Source organism: Lagopus muta, chromosome Z (genome assembly GCF_023343835.1).
Source record: "Lagopus muta isolate bLagMut1 chromosome Z, bLagMut1 primary, whole genome shotgun sequence".
NCBI lineage: Eukaryota > Metazoa > Chordata > Aves > Galliformes > Phasianidae > Lagopus > Lagopus muta.
In genome coordinates, this window is record NC_064472.1 from 57,600,625 (window position 1) to 57,618,112 (window position 17,488).

The 17,488-nt window shown below is 34.4% G+C and overlaps 1 protein-coding gene across 10 annotated transcripts in view; it reads left to right on the forward strand.

Annotated features, from left to right (window-relative positions):
- Positions 1 to 17,488, forward strand: part of KIAA0825 (KIAA0825 ortholog) — a 229,148-nt gene that overhangs the window by 103,102 nt on the left and 108,558 nt on the right. For 9 of the 10 annotated variants that reach the window (XM_048930559.1, XM_048930562.1, XM_048930561.1 and 6 more), the window contains 5 exons: positions 4,701 to 4,889; positions 6,324 to 6,557; positions 7,521 to 7,929; positions 11,605 to 11,761; positions 16,036 to 16,191. In XM_048930559.1, coding sequence (XP_048786516.1) covers positions 4,701 to 4,889; positions 6,324 to 6,557; positions 7,521 to 7,929; positions 11,605 to 11,761; positions 16,036 to 16,191 — 1,145 coding nt within the window. The remainder of the gene's footprint in view (positions 1 to 4,700; positions 4,890 to 6,323; positions 6,558 to 7,520; positions 7,930 to 11,604; positions 11,762 to 16,035; positions 16,192 to 17,488) is intronic. The other variant, XM_048930558.1, reaches the window with a different exon arrangement.

Here is a 17,488-nt window from a genome sequence, read left to right on the forward strand (position 1 = left end):
CAGAGTAGAATTTCCAGAATCAGGCCAGTGAAGACAGCCTTTCATTTGCAACATGATAATACCAGGGCCCAACTCCAGTTTGAAGACGATGGAGCCCACTGGCAATCTTGGCTGGACTCTTCTACTACACCCTCTATATAGTCTAGATTTGGCACCTTCTGGCTTCTATCTGTTCATGCTAAAGGACTAGTGGACTGCAGTCCAGTGATGGACTGTGTGGGCAACAGTTGCCATCCTACCAGCTGTGAAACAGTGGTTCAGATCATGTGGTGCACAATTTTACAAGGATGGCATGCAGGCTTTTGCTCGTTAGAGTTCAAAATGCATATGTGGTGGTGGTGACTTTCTTGAAAAATAGTGTTTTGCAGCTGGCAGTGTGCTCTGTCATATAGCGTTATTGTGCTCTTTGTAGTATTTTCTATAGAAATAAATAGGAGACATTACCTTCAGAGAAACCTACTTAAAATATACATAAAAGTGGGATGCTCCTCATAAATAAAATTACCACATCAAACATATATAAAGTGATAAATCAAGATACCCTAAATTGAATCACTTATTTGTGTCCAGTGAGTATAATCACTAGGGAAAGAGGACCTTTACAAAAGTAGCTGAAAAATTGGATTTGGATACTGGACCTCTATTACTTAAACTAGAGGTCTAAATAATCTAGCTATATTTCTTTACTGTTAATTACAATAAAATATGTACTTAAAATTATTTTTTCTGGATATAACTTTTAGAATATTTTAAGACATATTATTGAATGAGCTAAGGGTCCACAGGCCTTTGCTATGCCTCTGTGGGGAGAAACAATGAATACAGGGTATTGTTTTAGTTTTCTGACAAAGCAAACAGTTTTGCAATTTTCCTGGTGGATTTTTTTGCCAGAATTACTCTACCACCCATTGGGATTATACAGAAATTGATTATTTTGACAAGAAATAAATAATAGAGGAATAAAGAAAATAATGCATGCATAATATGAGTTACTGAATCCAGAAGATGCTGAAATCAAAAAGGGAAAAGTGAAAGTAAACTGAACATTCTGGTAGACTGCTGTAAATGTATGGCATGCCATTTGGGAGTTGGACTCGATGATCTCTGGGGGTCCCTTCCAACCCCTACAATTCTGTGACTGTGATTCTGCGATGCCAGCAGAACAGTCTTTGACTTCTCACTTGAGAGTCTTTATTGCCAAGAACTGGGAGTTATTCTTCAGGCAGTAAAGCAAAAAAAGCAGTAGCTGTATTAAGCTTCACTGTCCGAGGACAGAATTAATGCCAATGGGAAACTGCTTTCAAAGTAAGGCAAGGCCGCTGGTAGTTTTACCTAATGTTTTTGGCTTGCTTAATGAATTATTGCAAAGACTAACAGAAGTTGTTTTTGCATAGTCCATACAGTTAAAACTAGATGATATGCAGACCCTGAAATAGTAACTGATAGTGGCATTTGAAAATACTAAGTAATCAGTTAAGGCTGCAAATATGTAAATGGACTCAAAGAAATGTGAGTTGCTTCAAAATGAGATAATTTGCCTTGCACACACAAAGGAGGCAGGGAGGGGAGCATTTCCACTGAGAAAATAAAATTATGCGGCGCAATATCAACCAACTTCCTAGGCACTAATAGATATGAAGAGTCTTCATAGACTGAGTTTTTATGAACCAGTTGCTATGAAGAGAGATGACTTGAAAATATATGTGTGGAATTGGAGTTTTCCCACTCCAATTACTGAATGCCCTTTGTGATGTAGTTCTTTAACTGCCACAATGCATGTTGCAGCATTTTGATGTTAAAGTATACTGGGTTTTTTTCAGAGTTGCTCTAAATGAGTGAAAGGTGATAACTTTATGAACTGACCTCACAAATCTGAGCTTTTATTAAAATAGCAAATGGTTGTAAAAGAAAATGTACTCTCTGAAGTGAACTATTGTTTCCATAAAGAAACCTTTGGCACTGGCTAAATCTGAAACTTGTTTCAAGCATTGGAAGGTAGTTATTTTTGTACTTACAAAATCTGCTTGGATTTAATAATCCTGAGTCAAAATCTTATGAGCAATTGAAAAAAATACTGCTGTTGTGGTTCTGCCACACATGGTTTTGGAGAAATGTAGTTGCAGGTTTTTTGACTGCTAAACTTGGAGTTTAGCGTGTAACACTGTCCTCATTAGAAGTGCACAGCATGTTTCTTAGAGGAACTGATATACGTGTGCAGAAGTAGATCAGTGCTCCATATATTTTTGGACTATTCAGTATGAGTTAAATGCAGTCCTGACAAGAATAGACTCTAGTCCACCTCAAAGTTTTCTTCACTTCTTCGTTATTGCAAATTGTATCGTGCCAGCCTAACATCAAAAGATTAGAAAACTGTTTTGAAAGGAATGTCTCCTCAAAATACCTGTCTGGCCAGTTAACTCTGGTGGATACTGTACTTGAATAACCTGTGTGGTAAAAAAAACAAAAGTGCTGGAATGAAGTAGTTGTAGCTGAAAGGTCAGTGGGAAAAGGATCTTAATCAGATATGCTACTTACTTTGCTGATTTTTCAGGGATAATCTAGAGGAAAAAATAAAGAGATTTTATAGAGTTTCTGAAGTATTAAATAGGAATATTCCTTTGGATAATAGTAGAGCCCTTGTCAAAAGTCACACACCTTCTCTTGATAAAATATGGAAGTAATACTTTTTAAAAAGGAAAAGCTGATGAAAGTGTGCATCTCTCTTAATGTTCAGACTCAGAATGGTTTCCCAGTGGATTCTGAAAGATCTTTTCTTAAAAGAACAACATATACACTCATTATAAGAATGTACATGTATTAAAACCCCCACAGAATTATCTTGTACTTCTTTTTATTTTCCAGAATTCATTGATATCACCAAGTTCATTAGAGAAGTTTAAGAGATTGTACCCTGAAATTTCCATGTCCCACCAGCATTAAACAAAATTGATTTTGGTATCAAATCACTAATCTCTTTAAACAAAGCAATCTTCCATCTTGTTTTCCAAAAACAGTCTATGCAGTGTCTAAAATCTCACCAAACTCCCTCCTGGAGTTTGGTTAAATTAATTAAAAAACTATGCTCAGTATTACAATGAAAATTCATTTCAAATTTTCATCTTATTATTTGAATTTGAATGGCTTTCCTTTTTTTGAACTGCTTTTTCTGCTTTCTTGGTTGTCTATGTTAGACAATGTATGACTGGTTTGAGTACATTAGTGGGATCAATTTGACTCTTCACTCAGGAGCAGGTGGCATTGAAATATGTCTCAGCAAAATATGCCAGTTCTCTCAGCATATGAGGAGAAAAGCTGACTAAACAAAAATCTTATGGCTAATCTCTTCAGCCTTGGAAGGGGGAGGGAGAAAGAGAGCTTTCTGATTATGAAATGATTGGTCTTATTCTTCAACTTCCTGCATTCAGTGGACTATTTCAGTTAGAGTGGAATACTAAGACTGTACAGTTTACAGTAATGTGTGAATTAACTTGTAGGAATTCAGAGGAGATTAAAATGGGATTTGTGAATTTTACAACAGTATCTACTCATTCACAAAGCTGGGTGGAAAGCAGTCATTTATCACTGGTAAATTTGGAAAGCTTTTTGAACCACTGGAAAGAAGGATACTAGATACTGAGGCTATCTTCCTCTTGCATAGGTTGCAAAACTGGCATGATTTGACATTTTCAAGCATATTTTTAATATAAACCAGTGTTACATAAACTTTCTTTTGCAGACTAGACAGTTGAATAAAATTATTTAGTTGGTGCTGGCTCTGGTCAATTGTTATGGTCATTAACATAAGAAGGGAATTCACTTTTGACTAGCACAAGTTAAAGCCATTGAGTTGCATTAGTTTGAAGAGAGGTTTAAACATACGATTTTTCTCTAGGTGGAAAAATGTTTTATAATGATTTTTAAAAGCATATACAAGTAAATACTACATAACAAGTTACCCCTCAAATCTTTGGACAATAGTAATTAACGTTAAAGCACATAGAAATTTAGAATCATTAAGGTTGGAAAAGATCTCTGAGAGCACCAAGTTCAACTGTCAGCTGATCCCCACCATGCCCACTAATCATGTCCCACACATGCATTGAACACCTCAAGGAATGATGACTTCACTACCACTCTTTCTGAAAAGAAATTTTTCCTAACATCCAGTCAGAAATATAGCAGCCTATATCTTAGCATAGCTGAGATTTTGTTTTGGGGAAATGATTTCTTCTCAGTTCATCTTCAACTAAAAAAACAAATCCAAGCCTTTTTTTTTTGTGAGTATGCAGCTGCTGTTTCATTTTGTTTTGTATAACGAAATCAATTTAGAATTTCACAACTATATATTCCTTAGATAAGTGATGCAGAAATAACTTTTTGACTGTGATTCTGTGGAAGTAGTCCAATTTACTTATGGTTATTATTTAGTAAATAAGCAAATTCATATTATTTACAAATGGTATTTTGAATTATATAGGCATATTCCATAGTTTGTAAATATGCTTGTATCTTTTTTTAATGACTACATACAATTCAGGAAGATGGTCAACTGTCATTGTGTTAAGGACATCAGATTTCAGTATCTGTAAGTATTAGTACGTTTTTCAGATACAGTTTTCAGTTTGTTTTGATTGATAATATTTATATGACTTGAATTTTGTGGACATTTTTATAACAATGCTTTTTTTTTTACTTTGAAGGAAGTGAAGTACTCACTGGTGATGAACAAATTTCTCTCTTAGATGAAATAAATAACAAGGAGCCTACTCTGACTGAAACTATCTTTACTATATTGTCTGACTGCATTTTATCACCCAAATCACTTGGCATTGCTTTTGAGGCCTACATGGAAAAAGAACAGTTGTGGGATTCCTTATACAATATGACAGGTATTTTGTTTACTAGAAAATACTTTAAGTTTGATGTCAGTTTTCAGACATGTCATGCATATTATTTTTACTTTAATAAATCTGATAAAGTGATTGTAGGTTCCTTCAAAATTAAATTATAGCTGAAGTGTTGTCAGCAGTCAGATTCCTGTAGGAATGGTGGATATTCTGAAGGAAGGAGAGGTTATTCTAAACTAAATTTCCATATTTTTCACGTAAGTGTCTGTTTTACCAGTAGGTTGGCATCAGTTTCTGTAGATCTTTACTGACATGGGTTCTTTATCTGTGTGAGTTTAATAACTCCAAGGAGTTTTCCTCAGGGAGTGGAAAAAGTAAAGTACTACTGTTGAGGGAGCCATAGTACAGCAGGCATGTAAACTCTGCTGACAAAAGGCAGACTGCTAGTTTTCAATGGTGGGTGAGAACAGCCCATGTGATGATGGCAACCAGTGGTGCTCACAAGGAAAAGCAGTATTCAACCATGAAAGAGAGGCATTTAGAACAATGGTTTTACAAATTATGCAAAAAAATCAGGAGTTCACAAGAAAAGAAAGGAAGAAAATGAGTGAAGGTATGAATAATAATACAGATACAAATACCATAAAATAGAAAACAATTGCAAAAGTTGTCAGGCATTCCTTAGAGAAAAATGGGATTTCAAAAAGAGGAAAGTTAACACTTCAAAGAAGAAGAGAAATACAGAATTTTTCATGGAAGTTTACAGAAAGACTGTGTAGAGAAGAATAAAACTTAGATCATCAGAAAGCACAGATAAGCAAAAATTAGGGCAAAGGACCTTAGTAGGAAACATCAGAAAACATTGCTGGTATATCCTGCCTGACAACTGCTGCTCTTTTGCTGTGGAGAAACTACTATTCTCTGTGGTAAGAATGTGGAGAAGATTGATACTTGTAATGTCAATAACTGTATTTAAGATGTTCTATTTTTGACATACAGTCTCTGATAACATACTATGTCTCGATGTCTATTATTTTTATGCATTTTCATTACCAAAGTATCATTTCTCTTTTGCTCTTCTCTAAGTATAGCTACCTAACAATTGCCATTGTGTTAACACTGTAAATCTGCTTCATTCATTAATGTCTACCCAGTGATTAAGTTTATTTCAATTAAAATGAAAGCTACTACTCAGATTAAATTTTGAGAAATATCTTGATGGGGAACTGAGGCCAAAAAAAAAAAGAAATAACTGAAATTGTATTTTTTGTTACTATATTAAGAGGGTACAAAATGCTACATAGTCTTACTTTATACTATTTCTTTACTTTATAACAGGCTGACAGTTATCAATTATTTTGAATCATAATATCGTTAGTTTCCTTTCTATAAGAATTCTGAAACACTTATTTCTGAAACAGATTTGCAGAAATGACTGCACGCTTACTGAATATTTAATAATTCTTTCTTCTGAAGTTTCCAGTTGTGGCGACTCAGAGCCAGAGGTTATCAGATGCTTGAAGCTGATATTGATTAATTCAGTCAAGGGTATAGTTAAGCAGATCGTTTCTTTGATGCATTCATGGGAAGCAACAGAAAACTATGGAACATATCAGCACAAACAAATTGTTCCTGAAAGTTTACTGAAGACAGTTCCAAAGGAGTGGAATTATACACCTCGGGAAATGAAGAGGAAGGAATCCGGGAAATGTGGGTGAAATTTATGCTTGTAGAAAAATTGCAGTTTAACAGTAAGAAAAACAGACTCCAAGCATCTTCTTTCTTGTAGGGTTTGTGTTTGTTTATTTAAGTGTTTGTCAGGATATAACTGGTTTCATGTGACTAACTGAGAGGCAGAGCTCAGAGCTGGTGACAAGTTAAACTGGCTATGTGACACACAGAAAACTCATAACTTTTTTTTCTGTTTTTTTTTTTTTTTTTTTTACTAGTTGAGACTAAAAGTGGAATGGACTTATGGTTTTCTTGGTTTCTTTGCTTGACTGCTCTTTTCATATTGTTTTTTTGTTTAATCCACACTTGAATCTGTATTGTGGATTATCTTTGAGTTCCTTGTTTTTCATTTTATATATACTATTAACTTTTTAACATACTAGCATATTTAGCATATTTTCTGTAGTTGCTTTTATAGCTTCTGATAGCATCTGCAATGTTTAAAATGGAGTGCTATGTAGTATGCATGCTTCTCATATGAAATACAGTAATTTTGTAGGTTTGAACATAAAAAAGAACTGATGGAAAACATTATGAATAAATGCAATGTCCTAAGACATTTATTGCAATGCTCCACTCTTGGAAAAAATGTTGCAATACAGTTCTGAAGACAGCTTGTTTTTACTGATCTGAATACCTGGAAGTTTTCTACTTCATTTATTCTGTATTAGCTGTGTGCAGTAAGAATAATTGTTAACATAGTCACAGTGTGAAGTCCATAATTTCTAGGTTCTCTATTTAATTTGTGTTATCGTTTAGATTTGGGGGGATATATATATGGGAGGTATAACACAAGTCAGGCCACAGTGCTGAGTACTTAAGCTTCTTACCCATTTTCAGTACAAAAGAAAGTTAGAAATTATCAGACAATATTCAGAAACATGCTGTGATAGAACTAGAATGTTAATGTTAATCATATCTTCTTTTATGTCTTTTTTTAAGGCTTCACAAGGCTTGCAGCTCAGGCAGTATCTATTGTAATCAGCAAGTTACCTACAGTGATTGCATGTTTGCCTCCCCCAATTAAGTACTTCTTTTTTCTGGCTGAGAGAAAAATGTCAAGAAACTTTGCTGAATTGAAGAAAGCTGGTCTGCTTGTCTGGAACTTGATTGTAATTATATGTCGGATATTTGAGGATGGAAATACTGCAGAACTTTTAACAGGTGCAACACTTGACAGATGGAGCAAAGAAAAACTCAGTTTAGTTCGTGTGTGCTTAGAAAGTATTATGGGAAAACAGAAAAGTGGTCCTAAACAAGTGACCCAGAAGGTTATACAGAGCATAGAACAGCAAAGACCAAACTGGATTGAAAGTCAGTTGCTGAAGGCAAGAAAACTGAGCACAGACTGGTAAGAATGCAGTATTTTTGAATTTCTGTTTTTGTTCTTTATTTTACTGAATTAATGACGTGTTCATGGCTGTTGTTCAATTTAAAAAATATTTAGAGGGACAGTGATCTTATATTACATGAAATGAATTACATCTGAATATTGATGGCTTTATGGTATATTTTTGCAAGTTAATTGTGTGGCTGAAACAGCTGTAGTTATTTCATCTTAACAGTATTTTCATAGTACTTAAAATGTTTCATATATTTCATATTTTATTTCATGTTATTATGTTTCATATTTTCTCATGTGTTCATAATTAACCAAAAGTGTGGACAGTTTAGTTGGTGTATCTTTCAGAATTCTAACAAGTATGCTGACTAGAGGGCAACCCAGAGCATTTATAAATGAGTTTTGCTATAGTGATTAAATTAAGACAGACTATAACAGGCTTTCCATCTTCATCTGAGATTAGAAAGTAAGCATACTTCCTTTTAAAACACATCTAGCCCTACAGGCAAGTAGGGCGTATCAAAACAGGACAAGGAAAGTACCCTGCTATGCTTTTCTGAGGAAATACCAACTTTCCCTGCAGATTTGACATTTAGGTCCAAGTTTTTAAATCCTTATAATGAGTTTTCAAGGAGTTCTGTGCATATCAATGTATTTGTAGTCCTGTTTTACCGTTGGAGTGGTGTATCATTCTATAGAAACACTGTTCATCAGCTTCCCAGTAGTAGATTTATAGGAGTTACCTCTCTTAGTGAATTTAATGTTTGACAACTGAAAGTAAGGTTGGTTTGTGTTCTTTTACATTTCCATTTAACTCAAATTCTCTAATCGGTTGGGTAGCAGGTTGAAGCTAGATGCCAGCCACTGAAACAGTCATAGGATAAAATAAACACATTATAATGTATAAAATCTGGAAATACTTAACAGGATTTTTTTATAATGCAATCGAACTTACTGAGAATAGATGTCTTTTAAATAATGCAAATGGAGGGTAAGACAAAGATTGGAATGACCTCTAAAAACTGAAGCTTTAATATTTGAAGCTGAGAATTCTAATGTAGTAGTCAATTTTATTTTCTAAGATGTAACAAAAAATGCAATAATTTTTAATTCACATCAGCTATGAGACACTGGAAAAATATTTCTTGTGTGTGCATACAGTGTCTCTCAAAGCGAGAACCAGTTTATGGTTAGGGCTCATAATTTTAAGCATACAGAACTGAAGAACATATTACTTGTTCTCTGAGGGAGTAGATACATCTTGCAGTTAGGAAACTGTTTTCTGATTTCAGAAGTATTTCTGCAATAGAAGCCTTGCATAAATGTTATTTTTCTGTTTTATATTCAAGAAGTGTGACTTGGTTACTCCAAGAAAAATGTATTTAAAAGGTGAGATATGCAGTGTGGAAATAAAATATTGTTATACAGACAAATTGTAATACCAATAAATTAAATCTGAACTTGAAATATTTAAACTAGGTAACAGTCACATAGTCACTAGAGAAAAAGATCTTTCAAGAAGACCATTGTGGTGTTTATGTGATTAATTTGAAATAGGAATGGTTATATCTAAAAATCTACATCTTAGTAAAATTATGGTCTAGATAACCCTTTCACAAGTAATAGATTTTGTGAGTAAATGTATATACATGCATTTATATATATGTTAATAAATGTTTATAGACCTTTAATACATACAGTATGCAGAACAAATACCTACAGTGTGTGGAATAAAATAAAAAGAATACCATCTAAACATACATGTGTGATTCACAGACCCAGTTGTGGAGAAGAACACTGAAGTACACTAGACTTTTATAAGAGAAAGTCTCATGTGATTTTATGTTACTGTGTTGTTATCGGGACTTGGCAGCATAAAGTTGTGAATGTGATTCAGGTTCATCCATTTTGGCATAAATATTCAACTTACCTTTTAGGAGAAAAGAGAAATGCGGGGAAAGGTTCAGAAAGTGGCAGTTGTATGCACTGGCTGTCCTGTGCACTGCGTGAAAGCATTACTATTCATTAAAATAACCTTCACTTCATAGTATCACCGGAGCTGTAAACAGTCACATTAGATTCTGAAGAGCACACTGCCCAAAAAGAGGAGAAATGCCTGTCTTTGGAAAGTAATTTGTTGAGTTGAAGATTATTGTTTTTCATCATGGTGACCCTGACTTGGCTGGCTGGGTGCATACACAGATTAAGATGAATGCAGTTATTCCTTGGCTGAGGTCTGCCTCTTTCAGGGCACATTCTTCCTAATGACATGATTGATAGGCAGTCCCAAATCCAGAGAGGAACTCATTAATCATAGCACTGACTGAATCCAATCATCTGCTTCACCTGCACACTGACGGGCAGGAAAGGATACAATTTGGGTGCTGACACTGATACACTCCTTTGTCAGAGGTCCTCAACTTTTTCAATGTCAATCTCTGAGAAGTGTGACAAGATTCAGGTTATAGCTATATGTGGCATTGAAAGATAAGCCTTAAGTGTGCTTTAATTTTGAAGATCAATTTCTGTGAAGCTTTTCTGTAAAATACACCATAATAACAGAGTATCATTTACTTCCATTCAGCAAAGAACAAAATTATAGTTTATATTTTGAAGCTGTTTGATCTGTAGGAAGTTCTGAAGCAGCATGTGGAAGCAGTGTCAGCCGTGCAGAATTTAAGTGAGCCTTCAGGTCAAACAACAACTCGGAGAAGAACTAACTTTGTAATCATGGCACATTTTCGGCATACACTGCAAACTGAGTTCCAAAGTAAAATGTTGTGGGTTTTTTCAGCCTGAAAGCTTCTATTGTAGATTTTAAGTTAATCGTATAATGATTGTAGAAAGCATAATATATTCTGTTGGTCTGTTAGGTTCTTGACATGTTTGGATACCAGCATACATCTGATGGTTGCAACTCAAATATTTGAAGAGAATAATTAGTCTTTGTAATGTTTTCTTATACTTTACCTATAACACTATAACACTAAGCAACTACAGAGCCGTGAGCTTATGTTTTTGTGCAGACAGCAGTCTAATAATGGCCAGAGTTTCAAATGAACGTTTTTCAGGGCTTTTAGGCCTGTCACCATCAGGTTGTTGTTTTTGTTCGTTTGTTTGTAATTAGACAGAAAACAAGAGAAGGAAAACGAAGAAAAATACAGTGCAGAATGTGCAACAAGTGGCGAAATATACCTTTGAAATGGTTACCATTATACCAGTGGAAAGAAAAAGACTTCATTTTGAAATTTCTAACCTATACTTAAAGTAATGGCTACCTTTCTGACATGTTAATTAGGCTTTAATATGAGCGGTGACAGGCAAAGAAAAATGTACAAAAGATCGAATGCAAATGCTATTCCTAGTAGCAAAGATACTTCTCTAGTGGAAAAGAAAATAATAAAATATTTGCTCTTTGTATGCCCTTAGAGTAAAGAATGTTTTATGTTTTCAATCTTTCTGATAAAAATTGTTAAAATTCATGTAATTAAAAAATACTGTATTTAATCAGCATTTAACTGTTTAGCATTTATTAGTGTAAAGGTTTCAGAAATGTGTGTAGCAACATTTGTTTTGTGCAAGCCAAATATTTATTTGTGTTTTATATGTATTTTTAGCTCTCTTTGCATTAATACTTCGATTTTTTAGAAATTCAAGGGTAACTTTATATTTTCCATATTCTAGTAGCCCGGATCCAATAGAAGGTGCAGTGTTAGAGCAAGAAGGCATTGCATTTGGATTCACTGAGCAGAAAATAAACATGATGGTCCTGGATATCTGCCACAAACCAGGTGGCAGCAAGTACCTGAGGCAAATTTATCACATCATTCGGCTCAATGAGGTAGGGAAACGGCCTTTTTACCGAGCAATTAGGTGTGTACTGGCCTGAGGCAGCTTCTGCTGGCAGCTAAGGGTTAGTCAAGGAGGTGATAATGCTTCTTAAAGTCAATATGAAATCCTGTATTGTACTATAATAGAATCCATTCGGTTCAGGCTTTTCTATGTTGGTATAGGATGATTATGAGAGAAAACAGAGTAGATTTTATTTATGTACTTAAACAGTATTATGGCACATAAACTTCCTTTAGATTTGTACTGTAGGTGGCAAATGCATTTTAAAAGTTTAAGCACAGTTAAAAATAATAATAACTGAAAAAAGCAGCAAAGGTATTGAAAAATTGGCTGTTACAGGAAGTATAATTAAATGTGGTAAATCAATTTTCCGATTTAACAAACAAACAAACCCCATGGCTGCACTGAGAGAGCAAATGCATCCAAATGGAAACCTTGCTTCAGCTAGAGAACTCTGCTTAGTTAAAGTACTTTCAAAATTACAGTGAACAAATTCAGATTTGTTTGCTACACATGGAATTTGGGCAAGATAAAAGAATTATCTCATTATTTCTGAGGCTGTACTAAACTGACACAAGTTACCAGAAGCGTTCTTATTATATACACTGAAGTAAACACAGGTTTGCTTAAGTTGTATGATAACACAGATCTACACAGTTTAATTAAGAAAGTTCTGTTTATTAGCTTTAATTACTAAATTACTATTCCTTGAATGCATAAGCAGGGGCTGTTAAGATCATTTCCAGTGTACAGAAGTGTTTATAATAAAATGCAAAATAATGCAAATATAGGCATAGTCCAAGGCTTAGAAAAATTTGATAGCAAAAAAAACAATTAGGTAGGTGAGTATAAAGCAATAAAGATGCTCAGCTTCTGAAAATCAGATCAACAGTTTAGTTCCTAAGAACAGGCTTAAAAGCAAACTTTTCACATCTGCATTTTGAACTTTTAGAAGCAATATAAGCATGTATGTAGAGATGGCAACCTAATATTAATACAATACAGAGTCTTTTCAAGTTTCATCTCAAACAATTAAATGGCTCATGAAGTGAAGTGAAAATTATCACTGTAATACAGTTCAAACAAAACCTTTTCACCTGGAGCACATTCAGGATTACTCCTAGTATAATAAAGTGAAGAAAAGATTGTGAGCAAGACCTCTTAAAATAGCACATAATGCGGTAGGTAGGGCAGTCACCAAAGGGACTAGATATGCAGGCTCAATCCTTTATCTATATCCAAACTAAATGCCCAAACTGATAGAGCTTTAGCTAACAGTGTGGAACTTCGTCATTTTCCCCTAATGGAATTGTTTCATTTTTCAGAAATTGCTATAAAAATCCATTCTGCAACTTCTGGGGTCAAAGATGGAATCATATTCTAATTGAAAAGGTAGAATGCCCGTATCAGGTTCTGGAGACCCTGAATCAAGATCTGAGTCCTTTGAGTATTCAGTTATTTATACAAAGTGGAGCAGCTCCAATAGGAGGTGAAAGGCTGAGAGAATTAGATGGAAGAGGGACCTTAGCCTATCTTTCCACATCCCAGGTGTCTCTCCTTGATTTTGTGCTGTTAGTAAGAGCTGCATTAAAAATAGAACATTTCTCAGTGGAAGATACCTGTCTTGACTTAAAAAAAAAAAATAATAATAAAAATCCTGATCAGCATAGGATATAAGAATGTTACTTCCACTCATCTATTGAAACAATTACAACACATTTTAGTACTTAGCATAATATTATGCATTTTCAGTATTGTCTTTCATGTTTTAGATTGTTAAATGCAGCTGACAACAACAACAACAACAAAATATAGACTGGATTGCCTGTTAGAAGGTCTGTGCTTTCCTTCTTAGACTCCTTGGACTGCCAAAGGTCATGTTCTTAAATTGAGTTTGGAGATCTTTCTGCTACAATGATTAATAATTGCAGGCAAACAGAGAACAAAACGATGAGACAGAAAGTTGTGGCTCAATAATTTTCCTTAGAAAGGCAGGGGAGAAGATGAATAAATTCTTAGAAGCTATGTTTGGAAATAAATGTAATAAAGATCTATTACAGATACTGTAGAGCTCAAAATGGTCTATGGATGAAGGTATGTATTTATCAAGAAGAATAATTATTTTTACAGCTAATTTTCACTAATGGCTGCCAAAGGAAAACCAAATCTCCTGAGCTGCCTAGTTCACAAATACTGTTTGGTTTGTTTCCTGTGCAGTCATCAGTAGAAGGGATACAATTTACTTGATTACAATTATGATTTCATTTTTTTGTTCTCACTTTTTTTGAAACACAAGCCTTTCTGGGTCTGCATTGTGTATTGCACCATAGCAGTCCTTAAACTAATGCATTTACCACTGTTGATTAAGTCTCTTTGTCAAAAAAATATAAATCTATAATACAGTAGTAAGCACTATACTTACTTCCGAGTAAGGGAAGAGGCTGCCCAGTGAGGCTGTGAATGTCACCTCTTTGAAACCAGTCAAGGCCAGGCTGGATGGGGCTTTGAGCAAGCTGGTCTAGTGGGAGATGTCCCTGCCTATAGCAGGGAGATTGGAACTAGATGATCTTAAAAGTCCCTCCCAACCCAAACCTTTCTATGATTCTATGATTCTAGTTGAAAGAAATGAAAATCGCTATGTTGGGAATTAAGCCACTTGATACATTCAAATCTATACCAAGTATGACATAAGCAAGTTCCAACTTTCTTCTGAAAAGACAACAGATTCTTCTGCTGGAGCTGTGACAACCAAATGTCTGAGTTGCTTTAGAATTGAGAAAATGCATCCCTATGAGGTGGTACTTTAAGTCAAGTTGGTGTAGACGTAGAAATATCATTTAAGTCACCCCACCTTACTACGACTAAGAAATCTTTGCTATGGCACAGAGTAATGAATGGAGAAAAAGAGGAAAAAAAACTTTTCAAGGCTGGGAAAACATAGGTAAAAGACTGAAGATACATTTGCACATCTGGATTACAGTGTTTTTTTAAACTAAAAAAGCACGGAGATCTATTTTTTTAAATACACTTAGATGATTTCATGATTGTTTAAGCAGTCCTGACAATTGGTTGCAACCAACAGACAGACCTGCTTTATATCTTGACTCTGATTTCCCAGTCCTAGGGCATCCTCTGTACAAATACTAGAAATCATGTGGCTTGCTTATCTGGTTGAAACCTTTATTTTTTTCTGGATAATTTCACAACACATGGTTGTGCCAACACAAGGGAGAAAAAACTACAATCTGTGTGGATTGAGGTGGAATTTGTGCCTTTCAAGCCAGACCACAGTTAGATCAGTTTAAGCTGATGATGAAATTATCCACTGAGAAGCTCAGTGGCTTGGCAGGTAGTTTACACATCCCCTCACCTGAGTCTGAAATTATTTTATTAGCTCAGTATTTTTGCAAAATAATATTTGCATCCATCCATCTTAATGAAGACTCACCTTGAGCACTTGCTCGATGTTATAGCAATCCTATCATTATGGACTTAATTTTAATAGTGATAAACTGTTTAATCACAATAGTCTTTCCAGTAAGTAGACCTGTGTTTCTTTATGTAGCTCTTTGTAATAGGGTACTATTTAATCAAAACACTTCACTGGCATGCAGTGATGGTTTATTTACAGAGGAGTTTAAGAAGTGAAAACAGGCCAAAAGAATAATGTGTCTGCTACACTATAGTTTATAAAATTGCCGTGTAAATCACAGATGACTTCTAATCTTCAAATGTTTAAATAATCAAAAATGGCTCTGAAGAATGGTAGACTGTTTACCTCCTATGTTTGAACAACCGATTTGGATACTTTCATTGAACAATTCATTTATAGTTATGTAGTAATTATTCAATGCAGTGCTGTTTATAAACAAATATTACTGTGTACATTTTCATATAGAAGAATAGCTATAATACATTACGATATCTTATAGGAAACATTTGTTTTTCACTTCTACATATACCTAATGAATATAGCAAGAACAAATAAACGTAAGTTGATGATTATTTCAAAACAATAGCTTAGATTATTTTGGTTTGCTTCAACTTGGTATTCATGGGGGGTGGTTATTTATTGTTTGTTAATCTTGAAAAGATTTGTATTTTGAGAGAGATTTATTATTCCTTCTTTCAATATAAGGAATTTCTATCAAGTGCGTAGTAGAATGATGCGTGAAATTTGGGCAAATTTCACTAAGAAGACTAGGTGGTGTGTATTGTTCCATGCATTTTATTTTGTTTGTTTGTTTTGTTTTTCCTTTTAAGCAATATTTGAATGAGCAACTGTCTTATGAGAATTCTCCTGAAGAGAATGTAACTTCCAATCAAAGCTTGCTTTTGACACTGAAGGGCAAAGAGGAGCAAGCTGTCTTCAACCCCTTCCAGGTGCACAGCCAGTCTTGTGCGAAAGTGTTCAATCAGGTTTGTGAAAATCTGAAACCGTGGTTATAGTATAATTTTTATTTGTCAGTCTTATTATGATCATGATAATGACAGAGACTAAAGTTATGAAAAAGGAATTGATTACAGGAGTTCAAGTCTGATGGAGTGCAGAGGGATATTATTACTCAAGAATTTAATGAGGGCACCCTCTACAATATCATGGTGTTTGAAAAGCCATTATTGTCTTTTTCTTTTATCAGAATTACTGCATATAAGAGCAATTTAAAACTTAGACTTTCTGTGTTGGCTCAGTATAGTGTAGAAAAACCTATTAGTAGCAATGATATGCCATTATATCTGTGTAATGGTACATGGGGCTAGCCTTAGTCCTTTGAGAAGTCATGGCAGTATGCCAAATGCGTATTTAGAATCTTACCTGATGACTCTTTCACAGTAATGTAAATTACTGTTCATTAATGTAAACTTTCAAAACTCAGAGTCAGTGGGAGAGGGGAGGAGGCATTAAAGGAGGCATTTCTGTGTTTTGCATAAGCTATGCTAATGATAAGCAAAGGATTATAAATTACCTATAGAAATCACTTTCCTGATTTTATAAGATTTTAAGAGAATATATCTAGTTGCCAAAATCTCTCCCAGAGAGCCACATAACTGTTTCACAGAATGCAGTTTCAGGAAGCATTTGGACAACTAAAAATTCTTTCACCATAGTTTCTCAAGGCTTCTGGCCTGATTTTATAAGATATAAGATATAAGATATAAGGCCTTCTTAACCAATTATGCATAGTTTTGATTCTTCCCCTACAATTTCAAATATTTAAGAATAAATGTTTTAAAGCTGCATGAAATTCAATTACTTTTCATACTTTTGGTCAAAAGATGCCATTTTCCGGAGCAACTTTGTTTTCAAATTGCATCATCTGCTTTTTGCATTTGAACTATTTCACCAGCTTCATTGCAGTAAAATATGTACGTTTTACCTTTTTTTTTTTTTAATTTTTTTAATTTTTTTTAATTTTTTTAATTTTTAATTTTTATTTTTATTTTGCTACTTGTTTAATCAATGCTTAATCACTGTCATGTCGCAATCAAACTGGTAATATCCTGAAAAAAGAGATTAGTACCAGTTTCACAAGGCTTTTCACACCAGAGGAACATGTTTTAAAGTGTCTACTCCTTACAAGTGCTTGCTTGGCAGAATTCAAGAGGGTGTAACTTTACTCCCATCTGAAGTTCTGAAAATAGTTTACCATGCCTCAATTCTCAATTCATTAATAGTGTGCTAGATTAAGACCTTCAAGTAGTGGCAACTCAGCAT